Below are 16,772 nucleotides of genomic sequence, written 5' to 3'. Positions count from 1 at the left end.
AGATAGCTCATCAGCAGTGTTTGACTAAAAATGAATAATTTCAGTCGGGCCCACCAAGCCCAAGTTGTGCCAGCCAGCAAGTAAAACCCTGAAACTGTCAACATCTATTTTCCTCATCACACAGAGAGTGAGAGAGAGAGCAGCAAGCCCAGCAAAGCACGCATATTTTAAGTCACTTTGCACTCTTCAAGAGGGCCCTTTTTTCAATAATCCATTATGCATAGCAGCTCTGGCTCTCCCTGGTATTTCTCCTACCTTCTTGACGTCAGTCGCCATTTGTGAGGGTTGCCCTGGCAACGGCCAGCCTCCCCGGGAGATGTCTGGTGGATAAGACGGCCCTGATAAAGCCTTTTAAGGTTCTACTGTTGCTACACCTTTTAATTGCCTTTGATACAGTGGAAGCATTACATGGAGGTCCTCAGGGCGCATCGCCGCATGTGGGGGGAAAAAAAAAAAAAAAGGGACAGTGCTGGTAAAAATAGGCATCGAAAAGCTGCTTCAGATTGATGTCCCATTATCTCCACTTGATTTGATCACCCACGTATCGAGCTCATTTTTGAGCAGTCCTGTGAAACTGAATTGGACGTGATAGGTCTATTTTTGGCCGCGTCTTTTGCTTCCACACTTCTGTTACACAAAAGGCACGAGTGTACCACCCGTTTCACAAATGTCATATTGTAGCTGGGAGATAATGAGGAGCTGTAGCTCACTGCAATGCCTCCTATAAACAAAATGCAGATATAATTATGTGATAAGATGAAAACATCATATATCATCCAAGTTGTTTGTGACTGCCACGAGGCGCTAAATTCCGGCTGGTATGCAAACTTTGTCTGTGCACATAACTGATTATTGTAGTACATTTGAATATTTTGCAGAGGAAGAGCCTGTAGACATGCAAAACATCACGCAGCAAAAATAAGGATGAGAAAAGCTTGCGCCAACCTGTTGTTACTTACGGGATGACTTTTACTGTCATTCCTCTCTTCCCATAAACCAACCTCACATTCAAATGACTTCTCTCCGCTGCATGACTCTTCCTGCTCATGCTGAATGTTGGCAACAATACAGTTGCGATACTGTACACAATACCTGTGCAATGCTCCATGGGGCTATTTATAGCCTCACCAAGACCCGTGTCTTTCCTTTTTTTTTCAGACACCGAGCTATTGATGTGCTATTTTTACAGTGTCAATTTGCTCCCTCCTTCCCCTTTTGGTTGCCAAGCAATGGGCCAAGGGACCTGATTGGCCAAGGATGTGCTTTTGGACACCCCGACTCTCTCAGCTAGATAATGAATTCAGTCGTTCTGCTCACGAGAGGAAGAAAGCAAACTCCTCCTTACGTAGTTTTTTAGTAAATTTCCAGTGTACTATTTGTAGGCAGCAAAAAATATCACAGTAATGACTAGAATCGAACTGTAGTTACATGATTTATATCTACCTGGAGCAGTCATTAACAGCTTCAGTCATGACACAACTAAAAGCTTTGGCTGACCCAGGATTGTGTCATCTTTAAAACAAGCTATGAACCTGTTGGTTCATACGCCTGTTATGTTTAACAATAACAGAAAAGCCTTAATTGCTGGAAGGCTGTGAGGGCCATTTGTCTCTGATATAGGAGCTGGTTTGTGGTTGTGATTTGGCACATGCCATCTATTTGTTTTACAGCAGAAAATAAAATATCTCTTTTTAAAAAACAAACCTTTTATGTATCTTTGCAGAACACGCAAATTACATATTTTGTATAAATTATGTATCATTATTTAAGGATGGCATTTTGTCTCAGCTGCACTAATCATCACTGTTAAAGACCAAATCAAACAAACCAAAAAAAAAAAAAAAAAGCCAACTTGATCCCAGCTGCACTAATGACATATTAATCACAACATCTGTCTCTGCTATTAACTCAATTCTAATCCTCATAATGTGTTTAAGAGGAAATTGGTCTGACACACCTAAACTACTGCTGTGTGTGTGTGTGTGAATTCAGTTAGACTTAATCTGACCCCATGCCACTCTGAAAGGAAACTAAGGACCGGGCAACTTTCATCCACCCTCCGTTGATTATAGCTCATGCAGAGATATGGAAAAGCCTATCCCACTGCTCCCTTTCATTGGCCCCATTAAAAATTCATCCTTCCTTCATGGAGAGAGGTCCTTTTCAATGAGCGATCTGTGGCATGCCGAGGTGAGATCTGTCACAGTCCAAACCATTCAGACATTTTAAGTTTGGGTGATTTTGACATAGTTACTCATTTATCTTAATCTGTCTATATTCTCGTCACTGTTAATGATTTAACCTGCATGTTGCAACAGAAAAATAAAAATATTTCTTTAGAAATGTCCCTTGTTGCTTGGTACAATAAGGTTACAATAAGGTGCAAGAATTTGAGTCATTTCTTATTTTTAGTGAAAATGCCAATCGCCCTTTTTCAGCAAGGTGAGATTAGGTGAATTATTTCAATAGTCCAACACCCAAATAAATAATATTTACTGATGTAAAACAGAGAAAGAAAGAAAGATTCAAGACAAACTATGAATCAATTTTTAAATTATTGCTAATTAACTCTGTGTCGATGAATGGACGGATCATTTCAGCTCTACTGCAGACCAATTCTACCTTTGGATAATTGCAGTCTTGATAAACTTTGAATAACCACAATAGAATTTATTCAGCTGTGGTTTGATTTCAGTATTTTCTACTTTTAGGCTTTTCTGTGAATAAAAAAAAAGAAAAATCACACCTCTGCCCCAAAGTCAAATGAATCCAATAGATTTGATTCATAAAGCAAACAAACAATCCAAATACTGCACTTTTCCTCACCTCCAGATTTAGCGATAACTGTATTTTTTTAAACTCTTCCGGTTAATTCAGTGAATTAATATATGTTTTATTAATTTAAAGAGCGTATTTTCGACGTAGATCTGTCTTTTTGTTTTGTTTTTCAAACAGAGGTGAGGTCCATGTGAGTCAGTCCCGCTCGGCTCTTATGTCTGTTTCCGGTGTCCCACTCGGTTCCTTTTTGTTGAGGGGGCTGACGGCCGATACCATTCCGTCTGTAGGGGAAACCGATAGCTACACACGTTTCCTCTCGCTGAAATAAACGAAGTTATCGAATTTATTTTACTGCGAATTCGTAATTTTTAAAAAAGAAAAATGATTAAATATGATTTGGGTGATTTTATGCTATTATTAATGGCTGTAAAATTAAAACAAAACGCCAATCTAACCGCCAACGCGCACCCCCACACCCCCCCTCCAGCCGAGGCTGTTGCCATGTTCCCACTTTCATGGGTGTGGTGATTAGCTTGCTTGGTGAAGAAAATTTTTTTATTTTTTTTTTTTTAAGTCACATCCGACCGGAGAGTCGCTCCTTTCTGAGCCACAAAAAGCGATTAAATCGTTTTTTTAAAATATTTAACCGGTTCTCTTCGGGTTTCCTCTCCCAGCCGGGGCCATGGTGCACGACTGAAAACGGATCTGTGTGAGTCAGAGTGGAAGGACGGACGGAGCCGATCCCCTCCTCATAAAAGAAGAAGAAGAAGAAGAAGAAGAAGAAGGAGCTAGTTTCAGGTGAGGTTTTTTTTTTATTTTAGTTTTTATTTTTGGTGACTTTTTTTTATCTTTCCTTCTGAGCTAACGTGGAGTTTCATTATTATTATTATTATTATTATTGTTATTATTATTATCATTATTATTATTATTGCTTTCTTCGGCTGCGGGTTTGGGATGTAGAAATGTCAGACAGTGTTGAAATGTTCAGCAGCTCGGTGTTTCTTTGACATAACTGACCTCATACTGGCTGTTGCTTCAGTCAGTCTGCGTGTTTTTATTTTTTAAACATTAACCCCAAACCAGGCCTTTTTCACTGCCTGTCAAATGACTTCCAGGCGGAACTACGGTGGGGGAGAGGCGGGGGGGCAAGCCCCCTTAGCAGCGGACTTATGTGCCCCCCCTTCTCCTTATTATTATATATACTAGTTGTGTGTTATAGCAGTTTGCCCCATTGCCTTGTTTTTTGTTATTTGCCCCCCCCCCCTCCTCCATTAAAAATACAAAACACTGTGCGCCTTCATGCGAGCTGCAACCGGTTGCATGACTGCAGCGGCTCATGATGCAAATTGTTGCTCGAAACGTTCACATCCATTCAGAAAGACGTGTGTGTGTGTCCGTGTGTGTCCGTGCTGATGGAGCTGATTGCTTCCTGTCTCTGCTCTTGTTGACAGTCTGTGTGTGGAGTCTGACAGCTGCTCGATATAAATTATTCTGGAGAATTTAAGTGAAAGCTTCATCGTGAATGTTGTTTTTGTTCCCATCTTATTTGGTGCAGGTGCCAATACTTTTGCTTGTTCTCAAAAAGCAGTCGCCGTTATTTTTAACATAGTAAAATTAATATGAGGTGGTTTGTTGTTCGTTTTTTAAGCATGCTTTGAGGATTTTTGACTCCTTTAAAAAAAAAAATCTCCCACAGAATAAACAACAATTTGAAAATTGAAGAATAGAAAGTTAACCATTAATGAACATTGTTATAAAGTAGCAGATTGAATGTAAAGAAACAGAGCATTTAAAAGTATTTCTCAATAATTTGATGTCTGCTTCAATGTGCTACTGGACTGGGCAGTAATGTCGTCACTGTATGATCTTTGTGGAGTCATGTTGTGTTGATGGGATCATGACAACACCAACACCTATTTATGCATTGTTAATTTATTTATTTATTTTTACTACAATCTAGTAGTTTGGGTTTTTGTTATCTTGAACTGGTTTACATTAAACTGTGGAGATGTTTGTGTCATATAGCCCATTCTCACTGATATAAACGGAGTACAGAAAACAATAGTGTTTGTATTGATTTATGAAGTAAATATTTCGTTTTGTAATGGCATGATGCTGGTTTCAGCTGTTGTTGTACAGCTGTTTGTTTGCGAAACCTGCCACACCTAAATTTACAAGCGCAACAGTTCCTGTAGATACTAGCACAGATTCGCAAAACATCTCTGCAAAAGGATCATTTGGCACAACTTGGATCCAGTTTTGTCCAAACAGGCCCAGTCTACTTAGGTTCTTGTAGTTTTGATGAGAAATGATGTGTGACTAGATTATGTGTAATTCTACAGCTGTCTGATGTGGGTGGGGTTGAGCCTATGACCAGAGTAGGTCATACAGTCATTACACATTCATTCTCCATGTTCCTGTCAGTTTACTGTAATATTATTTCAGATACTCCATCCATCCATCTTCATCCGCTTATCCAGGGTCGGGTCGTGGGTTTCAAATACTCATTCGCAGTAATTCATAGCACATTAAATACACGATAAGAGACTGTACAAAAAAGTAAGATACGCTGTCTTTCATCTGAATGGAATCTCTCATTCTATTTCCTCCATTCTCTGCATGTTTTGAATAGTCTCATGAACAAGTTTACACTACGCGGACCTTTCCTTTCTCCATCTGCTTTTCACTTTAATGCTTCATGTCAGTGTCTTAGTCGATGTTCAGTCGGGCCCCTTCACCACGTACGCTGCTGAAATAGGCTCTTAAATAAAAATGGGAGTATCTCGTGAAAATGAAACATCTTTTGCTTTTGTCACTAGTGAAATTTGCACAGAGCTGATGAGGAAGTAAAATAAAATTCAAATACATAAAAAACTCAGTGCTAATAGGACTCCAGTCTTTGAATGGTATATTGCAGATTCACCAGCTTGTTTTGTCTGAGCGGAGTTGGTGAACAATTATTTTAATCAATTTACTAAGTTCAAAATCACTGTGGTACATGTTCTCAGTACACTTTACAGAAAATGAAATCAGATACAAAAAAGGACACGAACAATAAAGGAGACATTAAAACAACTACAGACATTAGTTAGAAGGGAGCTAGATTTATTTGTTCAGTGCAATTGAATTCAGAGTATTCAAGTCCAACTGTTTGATATTAATAATGATGATAAATATTAAATCCTTCTATTAAATCTGCATGAAGCACAGATAGTGGGCCATGCTGCAAGAATCTGTCCAGACCTGGCATTTTATAATGCTAATTCCTTAACTTCCTGACCATTTGATGTTGTTGGACCCCCCCATGGCCTTTTGTGCAGCTGCACTGCCTGCACCCCCTGCCACTCTGTTCACCAGTATTTGTTCATGACTGAGGCAGATGTGCTTGACTTTCTACTGTACGTGACCTAGGGGGGGGGGGAGGGGGAGGGGGGTTTACTTGATAAATGTCAATATCTGTGTTCTGATTCCATTCATGTTTTTTCTGACGCAAATCATCTCCGTTTTATTTATTGTTCAGTTTTTTTGCTTTACAAATTTGAAATTGGCTGCTGGATCTCACAAGTCTCCCTTGGAGCACTTACTCCTGTACTGCTGTAGCTCTATATTTCCTGTTGAACATTAACAGACTGAATCAGTGTGAACAAAGTGTGTCCTGTCAAAAATATATGACTAAGCTCTATTATGCAAACCTGAGACTAATAGTGGATTGAGATGGACAAAGACTTTACTGTGGAGAAGGTGAGCACTGAGGAGATCTCTCCGTGTGTATCTCTTTCTCTCCGTTTGACTCTGAGTATAAAACTGAAAGTGAAAAATTTACATGACACTGTTAGACAAGATAAACTATGGTTGGCGGTAACCTGGATTAAAATCAGATTATGTAGATGTGCATCTGAACAACATGTAAAAACTGTTCACTGTGGTTTTAAAACGGGGGCTCTAACCAACCATCATCACTCTTTCATTATTTTGGGGTCTATGAAACGCTAGAAAAGGATGGTGAGGTCTTCAGCTCTTTTTCTGTTGTCAAGCAACCCAAACCCCAAGATATTTAGTTTACCATCAGAAAAAGTTTCAGTTATTGACATATTCTGCTCATGTTTCCTCCTTTTCCATCATTTATTAATCTAAACTTTCAAAAGTGTTTCAATGTTTGGTATAATTATTTTGCCGGCAAAGGTTTTCAGACTTAAAGCCTGAGGACGAGGCTGTAACTCCTGATGTATGAGTGATGAATTATTGAATTGAGGATAGCATGCTTTAGATAACCTCAGCCATGTGTAATGGCTCATATATAAGCTCCTCTGGCATGTTGGACTTTGTCAGTGCAGCACAGGAATGAAGTGAATCCAGCGTTGACGGGTGTTCACATGTAAACAGATGATAAAGTTCCTGGTTATCTAATGAGAGAATTAGGCGGGCACATTGTTATGCCAGTGACAGCTGCTTTGTGGTCCTGTCTCAGACTCGATGGTCTCTTGCCGGCTGCATCGGGGTCAACAGGTTGGATGGATGGCTGGTTTGTGTCGGTAAAGCAGAGCAGCAGCATTTGAAGCCTCAGAGAACCGACTGTGGTGGTGCCAAGCAGCACTGTACTGTATCTGGTGGCCACATACTAAACAATGGGCAGCTCCAGCATACAGCTCCGCCTTTGTGGCCCCCGGTGCTGTGCCATGCTCTGGGCCTGCGTTGGCCCGCCTGGCTGGCTGCATGACTCAAGTCCTACAGCTGGAGAAAGAAGACATGCTCGCACACACACAGGCACTGAGGCTCATAAGTATGAATTATTAAATGACGTAGCAGGAAGCATTCATCCAGCTTCTTTTGGTTGGGATTGATATGTGGTTTGTTGGAATACCTTTTTTTTTTTTTTTTTTGAGGGGCCTGGATTTGGTTTCACAAATGTTTCTGAGCAGGACAACCCATGTGACTCAACCACAAATCAGTGCCACGACTGGCCTTAAAATCAGAACTCTCAGTTTTACCCACATGATGGAAAGACCGGAAGTGCATCTTAGTTATCAGCATCACACCTCACGTCTGTAGTGTGCTTCAATGAATTCACGGCACGAGCACCAGAGGCTGAAAACATCTATCGATAATATTTAGCTGAGCGTCGAAGGTTGTTTTGGGTGTTTTGGCGGTCCACAAGGCACTCTGTGTGACGTGGCAGATTTCAGAAGCGTACAGTGAAGTGGATTCACGGCTGTCAAAGAGCTGCGTCAGCTGGAGGAGAGGTTGACGTCACTCCTGGACAGCTGAAAGCATTGCAACACTCGCTGTCCCTGATCCCTCGTTACTGTCAAAGACCTCTTGAGACAAGAGCCCACAAGGATCTGTCCAACCCGGTTCTCTTTTGTGTCAGACGATGATAGGGACAAAGGCCAAAACCAAGGGAACCGGGAATGTAAAAGAGCAGCAGCACCTAGATAAATGTGCCGCATATTGAAGAGGCATTTTCAGATACATGAACATCACATTACTGTCCTGGTTAATTATTTGCTTTTTGTAAAATAACAGGCGTTTTCCTTTGTGGTGAATAAGTAACTGGGCCCTAAAGACTTGAAAAAAAAAAAAAAAAAAACAAGAAAGAAGATAAAACACAAGCATCCTCCACTTTACATTAAGATGGTTTCCTGTGGGGAGGAAGCGCTGGACTCAGCCTAATTGTTGAATTATAGAAAATGGAACTGAAAATTTAATCTCAGAGGGTTTAACTTCTGGACTGCGGACTGTAAAACAGCCTGGAAAATGGAGAGGGGGGTGCGGTCCAAAGATTTCTGAGGAGCGTATAAGTGCTTTGTGACCCACATTCAGGCTCCCTAAGGTAAAGGCAGTGACACACACACACACACAGACGCACATACAGACAGATGCTGAACCTGACATACTTAACCCAGACACATATTCAAATAAACACTCATATAATGTGGACACAAATAAAACAAATACACGCACAAATTTTTCTCTTTCTCAGCGACACACACACACACACACATGTCCAGTGCTCTTGGGCTGGTTCAAGCAAACAGAGCAGTGCAGCCAAACAAAAGGCTGATTGAGTCAGGAAAGGTCAGCGCCTAGCTCACATGGCCTTTTGAACCAGACTGGGGGTGTTTGAAGAGCCAGGCCACCCTCCAAGCCCCTACCCAAGCCCCACCCTTCCCTGCTCCCTTTGGTTTGAACCCAAACAGGATACCTAAGTTTGTCTGATGGAAGTGTTCCCATCCTTCACGCTCCGCCCGCCCCCTCAACTTATAGTATTTCTGTCTTCTCTGTTTTGCAGGTGTCAGCTGGGAAAGTGCACGTGAGTGAGTGTGTGTGTGTGTGTGTGTGTGTGTGTGTGTGTGTGTGTGTGTGTATGTGCGCACGTGTGTGTATGTGTGTGTGCGTGTAGGCACGTGTGTTTCCCAGCCCGGTCAGTATTTGGAGCAGAGAGAGGCCTGAACGAGTCACACCGGAACAATGAGCGAGCTGGAACAGTTGCGGCAGGAAGCTGAGCAACTACGCAATCAGATCCGGGTACAACAACATTGTTCACACATATTTGTTTATGTTGACGTGTGTCTGTTTGTGTTGTGTTGCACACGCCTGTGTACATCACATGTGCCACTGCAAGCTGTGACTCACACAGTTTCAGATGAGACAGTGACGCACTTGGCATACAACTTGTCAATCAGCCCCCTCCATTCTCCGGCAGAAAATGGATTTGAGGAATAGATCTATAAATGTCAGCTGTTGTGACGTGTGATTATTCTGTGATCATTCAGTTTCTGCGACTGGTAACAATTTATGGCACACGTTTATTCAAAAGGATTGTCTGTCGTTATATGCACAACCTGAAATCTGTACCTGGTCAGCTTGAGCATTGAGGTTTTTGTTTTGTTGCAGGATGCCAGGAAAGCCTGCAGTGACTCCACTCTGTCACAGGTAAGACAATTCCTCTGCACCTTCATATCACTGTTAAAGGAATTTCAGTTTTATTTCCTGTTCCTTTGTGTGACTGTCATTTGTTTTGCACAAGAAGGGAGTGTTCAAGGCCTTAAAACTTACTGAAAGCTATGAGACAGAAATAAGGAAATAAGAATTACTCCCTTTTAATATATTAATGTTACAGATATTTACAAGGCAAGACAATAGACAGAGAAATGAATGATTTAAGGTTGAAGATTCATTGCTACAAAGTGCAGAACAAAATGGTACAAAGAGTTTAGTTCCAGCAGCATGGCTCAGTTGAAGCAACGTTTATTCACTTTCATTTCCCTTGTGCACATGGTGTTTTATGGTTTTCTGAAAATAAAGTGACTGAACCAAAGCCGTGAAAATAAATATTTCTGCTTTCTAATATTCCACGGACAGTATAACCGCCACTTTTATTCATCACTGTTTATGTCTGAGTGAAGTCGGCCTGTTGTTGAGTGTCGTCTCTGATGCCTGCTCTTATGTTCCCCAGATCACAGCTGGTCTGGACTCAGTGGGCCGGATACAGATGCGGACGCGGCGCACTCTCAGGGGCCACCTGGCCAAGATCTATGCAATGCACTGGGGGAGCGACTCCAGGTAGTGTAGTTATTCAAAAAGACCGCCTTCAAGCAGGATGTGAAAAGTTTTAGCCATTTTACTTTGTTGGAATTTTGAGAGGCAATAATTTTAGTTATCCCTCAACACATTGAAATGAAAGTAACTACGGTGGCCTGCAGAGGACAAGACTCACAAACAGCTCAAACAGTACAAGTGACATAATGATCATTATAATTTGCGCCATGTCTTTGGCGATTTTTTTTTTTTTTTTTTAGTAATTGTAAACATTTTCAGGGTCATTTGCCCCGATGCAGCGTTATATCCTGGTCCCTCCAGCAGAATATTGAATATCACACCTGCCAGCGACGGCGCGATAACTGTTAACATTACAACAGTCGAGATAAATGCCGGGAGAATAAAGTGCCAGCCTGCAGGTTTTCCATTGCAGCAGAAGACGGACACACCTTGAGTCAGAATGCAGGAACTTAACAGTGGAAATAAAACAGTCTGGTATCAGCTCAGCCCGCTGCACAATAACTATCAGTCCAGTTAAGAGTTTCTCAGCTAGTGTTTTTTTTGGTTATTGTTTTTCTTTTTGTGTTTAACGTGTCTGTGTCATTCTTGATCTTTCTTCTCTGTCAATCTGTCTCTCAATGCAATGCACTGGGGCAGTGACGGCAGTCCCAGGTGTGGGGCTACACTATTACTAGTACCACCGCCACCACTACTACTACTAATATGACTAATACCACCATAGATGATTGTCACCACTGCCACCTCCACTACTACTGTACATCTAAGTGCTAGCAGTATTTACGCCCTCACTCTGAGCACAGTAATGATATCCACCAGGCAGGTAGTCGGACATCCACCACAGCTTATTCAATCATTTCTTAAAGATGCAGTTTGTAAGAGCTCAGATCTTTGCCAGTCACCCAAGTGACTGACGTGTAATCAGTGAGTAAAAAAGGTCCTCTGTGTCCACGTTGGACAGCATCTGTCGCTGTCCTCAAATGGAGGTCACTTACAAACTGCCTTTTTAACTGTTTGCTGCAAGTATGAGCACCTGGACTTATCAGTGAAGACAGTTTCCTCGGTATGCATGCAGTGCACTAATCTCTTAAAACACAGGTTTGAGGTTTGCAGTTAATATTTTTGACAGGATTTAGATCACATGCTGTCCCTCTGTCTTAGTTGTCGCTGATAATTTAGAGGCCGTTCAATCCAGGTGGGTCTGTTAAGTGTGTATGTGTGAATGTGCCCAGCACCCGACGGGTGACCCTGCGGGACACCTGTGTTTATTTTGTATACAATTACTGACATTTACGCTTGACGACTCTCCTCTTGATTGTAGTGTAGTACCCTCAAACTACTTCCTGTCCCCGGAGAGGTAAAAACACACAGGCGGGATGGAAGTGAGAAGTTCCAGCTGTTAATGCATCTGTACCACTTTTCAGCTCTCACTTCTACCTCCCTGTTGTTACTCCATCATCCTCTGCTTCGTCTTTCCTCGCTGCCCCACCTCAGCTTGTTTCTAGTGCTTTCCCAACCCCTCAGGCTTCCACCTCCCACCCGACAGCAGGGACTTTTACATAACCGGCGTAGTAAATATTACATGGAGTGGAACATTTAAAGTGGCTTCCCTGGACAAGTAGACTTCCACCAGGAGAGGGACAAAGAGGGAAGATGGAGGGGGGAAATGTGCACTGGGAGGGAGTCCACCGATGAGCTGAATGCTTTCTGACAGAGCACCGTAGTCTGTGAAGTGACTGGCTGTCATTGCTTTTAATGAACCGGCTGCATGTACCTTTAAACTTGTGTGTGTTTGTCAGCGGCGAGCGCTCTCTCACGCTGCTCTCCTTAACTTGTTTCCAGGTTACTCGTCAGTGCCTCGCAAGATGGAAAGCTCATCATTTGGGACAGCTACACGACAAATAAGGTGAGATCACGGAAAAATGTGTACAAGCACAGTGGGGCTAAAATACACTGAGGTGCAGGGTAGTACAAAAGTTATTATAGTAGTAATCTATTAATATAGCAACTTTAAAAACAGTTTGGTTTGATAAATATATCCAAAGCACTGCAAACCAGCACAGAACAAAGTTACATGACAGAGCGAAGACCAGCAATATACTTAAATACAAAAATGGACCAACAAAAACCACACACATGCAAAGCCAATAAAAACAGTGACCTTCTCCTTTCATATTTCATTTTTTTTTTTTCCTTCTAATGAATTAAAAAGTACCAGACTCACCCACCAACTGACCACAGCATGATAACTTCGAACTTTAATTAGCCATGAAGCTCAACATTATTTCCATGATTGTATTCAATAAGAAGATGACTGACTCTCGTTGACCTCAGATGCATGCCATTCCACTGCGCTCTTCCTGGGTGATGACGTGCGCCTACGCCCCCTCTGGGAACTATGTGGCCTGCGGAGGACTGGACAACATCTGCTCCATATACAGCCTGAAGACCCGCGAAGGAAACGTTCGCGTCACCCGGGAGCTACCTGGACACACAGGTAGCCATAGAGACCTTTAACCTCAACACATATTTTTGTCTTATTATGTTGTGTTTGTCTAGTTTGTTTTAATGGAGTCCAATTATTTATGTTGCACTTAGAGCAGTCTAAGTTACCTCAGCGTAGTAAAAGAGTACTGAATGAGTAAATATGTCAGGCGTTAATCAGGGATAAGACAAGGTAATTAAAATGTCCATCAGAACGACAGAAAAGTGGAAGAGATTCTGAAGGCAAACGACTGTTCGCCCTCCGCTGCTCATCTCAATCCTCACATGGGCTCAAAGTTTAGACAGCCATTTAAAGCTTTAAAAGTCAGCAATAAAACATCGTCATGAAATGTAGAAAGCAGTCTTGTGGTAGAACTTGTGGAGAGATTACAGTTTCAATTCTTCTTTCTTTGAGGATCAGAAATTGCCTTCACCATTTATTTATTTATTTATTTATTTATTAGGGGAAGGCTTTGCATGTGACACACACAGTCTTCATTAAAATATCCGATTAACTGATCTCATGTGGAACTTCTGTTTGTCCGCAGGCTATTTGTCCTGCTGTCGTTTCCTGGATGACAACCAGATCCTGACCAGCTCTGGAGACACAACCTGGTGAGCCAACAGCTCTGAGCTGTAAAAATGTCCCATGTTTTCTGATGTTTTTCTTCTTGTTGTTGACGTACTCCTTCACTTCACTATTGTGTTGTGTTAACACAAACCAGACGTTTAAGCTCTCCTGTTGTGAATACGTCCCAGATTTTCAATCACTTTCGCCATGAATTCTTAATCTGGACTTCTCATGTTGCAGTGCATTGTGGGACATTGAGACAGGCCAGCAGGCCACCAATTTCTCTGGCCACACTGGCGATGTGATGAGTTTGTCTCTGAGCCCGGACTACAAGACCTTCGTGTCAGGAGCCTGCGACGCCACCTCCAAGCTGTGGGACATCCGTGACGGCATGTGCAGGCAGTCCTTCACCGGCCACGTGTCTGACATCAACGCCGTCACCGTGAGTGTTGGACCAAAAGTCACAAACACATGAGAGTCTTCCAGGTTTATGATGTGGTTTGTGTTGGGTATTTTTTTTTTCTCAGATAATCAGCTCTGGCTGTTTAACAACTCTTTCCTTCTGCCTGATGATAAATTTTTCCTTCTGCAGTTCTTCCCCAACGGGAACGCCTTTGGTACGGGCTCAGATGACGCCACCTGCAGGCTCTTTGACCTGCGTGCTGACCAGGAGCTGATGATGTACAGCCACGACAACATCATCTGCGGCATCACCTCCGTGGCATTCTCTAAGAGCGGCCGGCTGCTGCTGGCCGGCTACGACGACTTCAACTGCAACGTTTGGGACACTCTGAAAGGCGAACGGGCGGGTAAGTGACGCCTGGAGAGTGGTACGAGTTTTCGGATTGACGGGTGGCCGGTATCATTTTTAAATTCTTCAGAAAAAACGGGATGAAGCAGGGATTTAGGAAAACTGTGATTATTGAAGAACCTGCTGATTGTTGTCTTGATGAAGAAGTTTGAAATTTCATGGCGTAAAAATATCTGAAGATGATTAAAATGGGGCTAATTTCATATCTGTTAGAACGAGGGAATATTTTTGATTTGTGCTTGAAAATGTTCTTAAATCATAAATTGATCATTGATGGTGAACTGGCACCTTAATTAACTTTGTCTTTTGCCCCCCCCGGACCTTTAGGTGTGCTGGCGGGCCACGACAACAGAGTCAGCTGTTTAGGAGTGACAGAAGACGGCATGGCCGTGGCCACCGGCTCCTGGGACAGTTTCCTCAGGATCTGGAACTAAAACAACCCCCCCCCCCTCACCGTCGTCTGCCCCCGTACTCAGTCACTGCCCCCCCCCCCCACCTGCAACCCCATCCAACTCATCTGCTAGGCTGTGGATCTGGACGGGAGGCACACTGTGTCAGCCCAAATCCTCTGACTTCACCCTGCGCCCTCCAGTCCGCTGCGGCCTGCCCACCTGTGACGTCGTACTGACTCTTTCTACCTTTTCCAAGTGATGCTTCATGTTTCTTTTTTTTTTTTTTTTTTGTGTGTGTGTGTGTGTGTCTTTTGTTTTTGTTTTTTTGTTTTTTTCATCCAGCTACACACAGCGACACAAATAGAGTTGTCCAATCAAAGATTAAATGAAAGCGATGAAAAACGGTGACATAAAAGTAGATTTCGTCGCTGTAGGGGGCGTTAAAGAGCGTCTGTTACCGTGACTAACAACATGAGACGACCGTTGGTGTGTAATATGTAAATGTATATATACAGTATATATGTATAGCATTATGTGTGTATATATGCAACATATATGCATATATAATGTGTATGTATATATTTTTGTAGTTTATTTCCCACATTTTATGTTGTTTTTTTATATCATTTGGGGTTTTTTTATGTTTTATTTCAAATTGTACATATTGACATTATTTCACAACATAATGCAAGAAACATTTGTTTTGATTTAGATGCAGCCAGATATGATAATTTAATCTAAAAGTACATTTTTGGCATTTGCTCACTTGGTTAGACTTACTCAAAAAGAGGGTATTAGTCAAACAAGTCAGCAAAGCACGCGATAAAGAATATAAATTGGCTTTTCTAGACTCACTTTCCTCATTTCCGAGTGTGTATTTTGGTTACAGGTAGTTCAGAGAACCACAACTGCCCCTCTACATGTTGTGTTCATGTGAGTGTTGTCTGTTGAGCCACGTTACCTTAGCATTCCTCACCACAGTCTTTTATTTTGAAAGGAAGCTGTCTCACTGCTGTGGTTGTGATTAGAGAAACCAACAAGTTTTATTTTATTATTTTATTTCTAAGTCTGAATTCAGCTTTAGCTCCAAAGTAGAGGCTACGATAGAGACTTTTAAATTATATGAGTAAATGTCGACTATCTGACGACCACAGCCCCCCCATGCAAACCAACAGCTGTGTCCAATGATTCTTCAGCCAATATTGGTCCTCAGCAGAGCTTCTGGATCTGGATAGTCCCACGTCCTGAAGCCCAGAGAGTCTACGCTTTCCCCTTAAAGCTGAGACAGGATGTGTTGTGACACTGATGGACACTGATGTGGACAAATATATCGTTATAGGAGGATATTAAAGGACCATGAAGGACAGCAGTGACTCAGAGGAGTGAAGAAAAGAAGCTCTCATGTCATTTTCCTTTTTCTATTTTTTTTAATGAAGGATCAATGAATCCTTTATTAATTATTATTTTTTGTCATCCACAAGGTGTAAAATGAGTGACTGCACGAGACTGAAACCATGTTAGCCACTCAAAACAAAAAAAAAGTGCCACCACAAGCCTGTATTTAAAAAAAGAAAAAGAATTTTTTGAAAGGGTTTAACACTCAGAGATTTTCTTTTTGTTTCCTCACCAAACAAACATGTTAAGGACTGTTAGATATTGCTCGTGAAGAAAGTACACTTGGTAAACAGAAATGTACATTTAGTAGGGAGCTAGAAACGCACTCACACAGTAGTAACTATACACAACTATAAACCATGGAGCACGGGACGTATTCACCCCCGGAGGTAGAGGATTTCTGATTGTTGGGGCGTTTTCCTTCCATTTTTTTTCAGTTCCTTCAAAAAAAAAAACAACAAACAAACAAAAACAGGCTTCGTTTTTTAAAAGCCTGTTGTGAGTTGGACCTATCCGTCGGCCGTCTCAGGTGCCTGTCTCTAAAATAGACGCAGGACAGTCTGATCCTGGGAGATTTGGCCCTTTTCTGTCTCCATTCTGCCTTACGATACCGTTCATGATAGAAGGTAATACGAGCATCCACAGCGGAAATGTTTTCCTCTTACTCTTCCTTTTTACACACTGATCGATAAGAAACATGGCTGTTTTTGTTTCCTTTTCTTTTTCCCAATAGAAGCACATTCTCATACTAGTGAACACTAACGCATGCTTACAGTTAAACCAC

At 41.9% G+C, this 16,772-nt stretch overlaps 1 protein-coding gene across 2 annotated transcripts; it reads left to right on the top strand.

Moving 5' to 3' along the window:
- Positions 1-3,366: 3,366 nt before the first annotated feature.
- On the top strand, positions 3,367-14,670 carry LOC115042660 (guanine nucleotide-binding protein subunit beta-4). Of its 2 annotated transcripts, XM_029501081.1 has the most exons (11): positions 3,367-3,576; positions 9,068-9,303; positions 9,673-9,711; positions 10,235-10,341; positions 10,975-10,989; positions 12,178-12,241; positions 12,670-12,832; positions 13,368-13,434; positions 13,631-13,832; positions 13,983-14,199; positions 14,529-14,670. In XM_029501081.1, exons 2-11 carry the CDS (start codon positions 9,247-9,249, stop codon positions 14,633-14,635), a joined length of 1,038 nt encoding a protein of 345 aa, XP_029356941.1. In that variant the 5' UTR covers positions 3,367-3,576; positions 9,068-9,246; the 3' UTR covers positions 14,636-14,670. The 2 variants fall into 2 exon arrangements, with proteins under 2 accessions (XP_029356941.1, XP_029356940.1); XM_029501080.1 differs by lacking the exon at positions 10,975-10,989.
- Positions 14,671-16,772: the final 2,102 nt, after the last annotated feature.

Source organism: Echeneis naucrates, chromosome 4 (assembly GCF_900963305.1).
Source record: "Echeneis naucrates chromosome 4, fEcheNa1.1, whole genome shotgun sequence".
Lineage (NCBI taxonomy): Eukaryota > Metazoa > Chordata > Actinopteri > Carangiformes > Echeneidae > Echeneis > Echeneis naucrates.
This window is presented reverse-complemented; position numbering and strand designations above follow the sequence as displayed.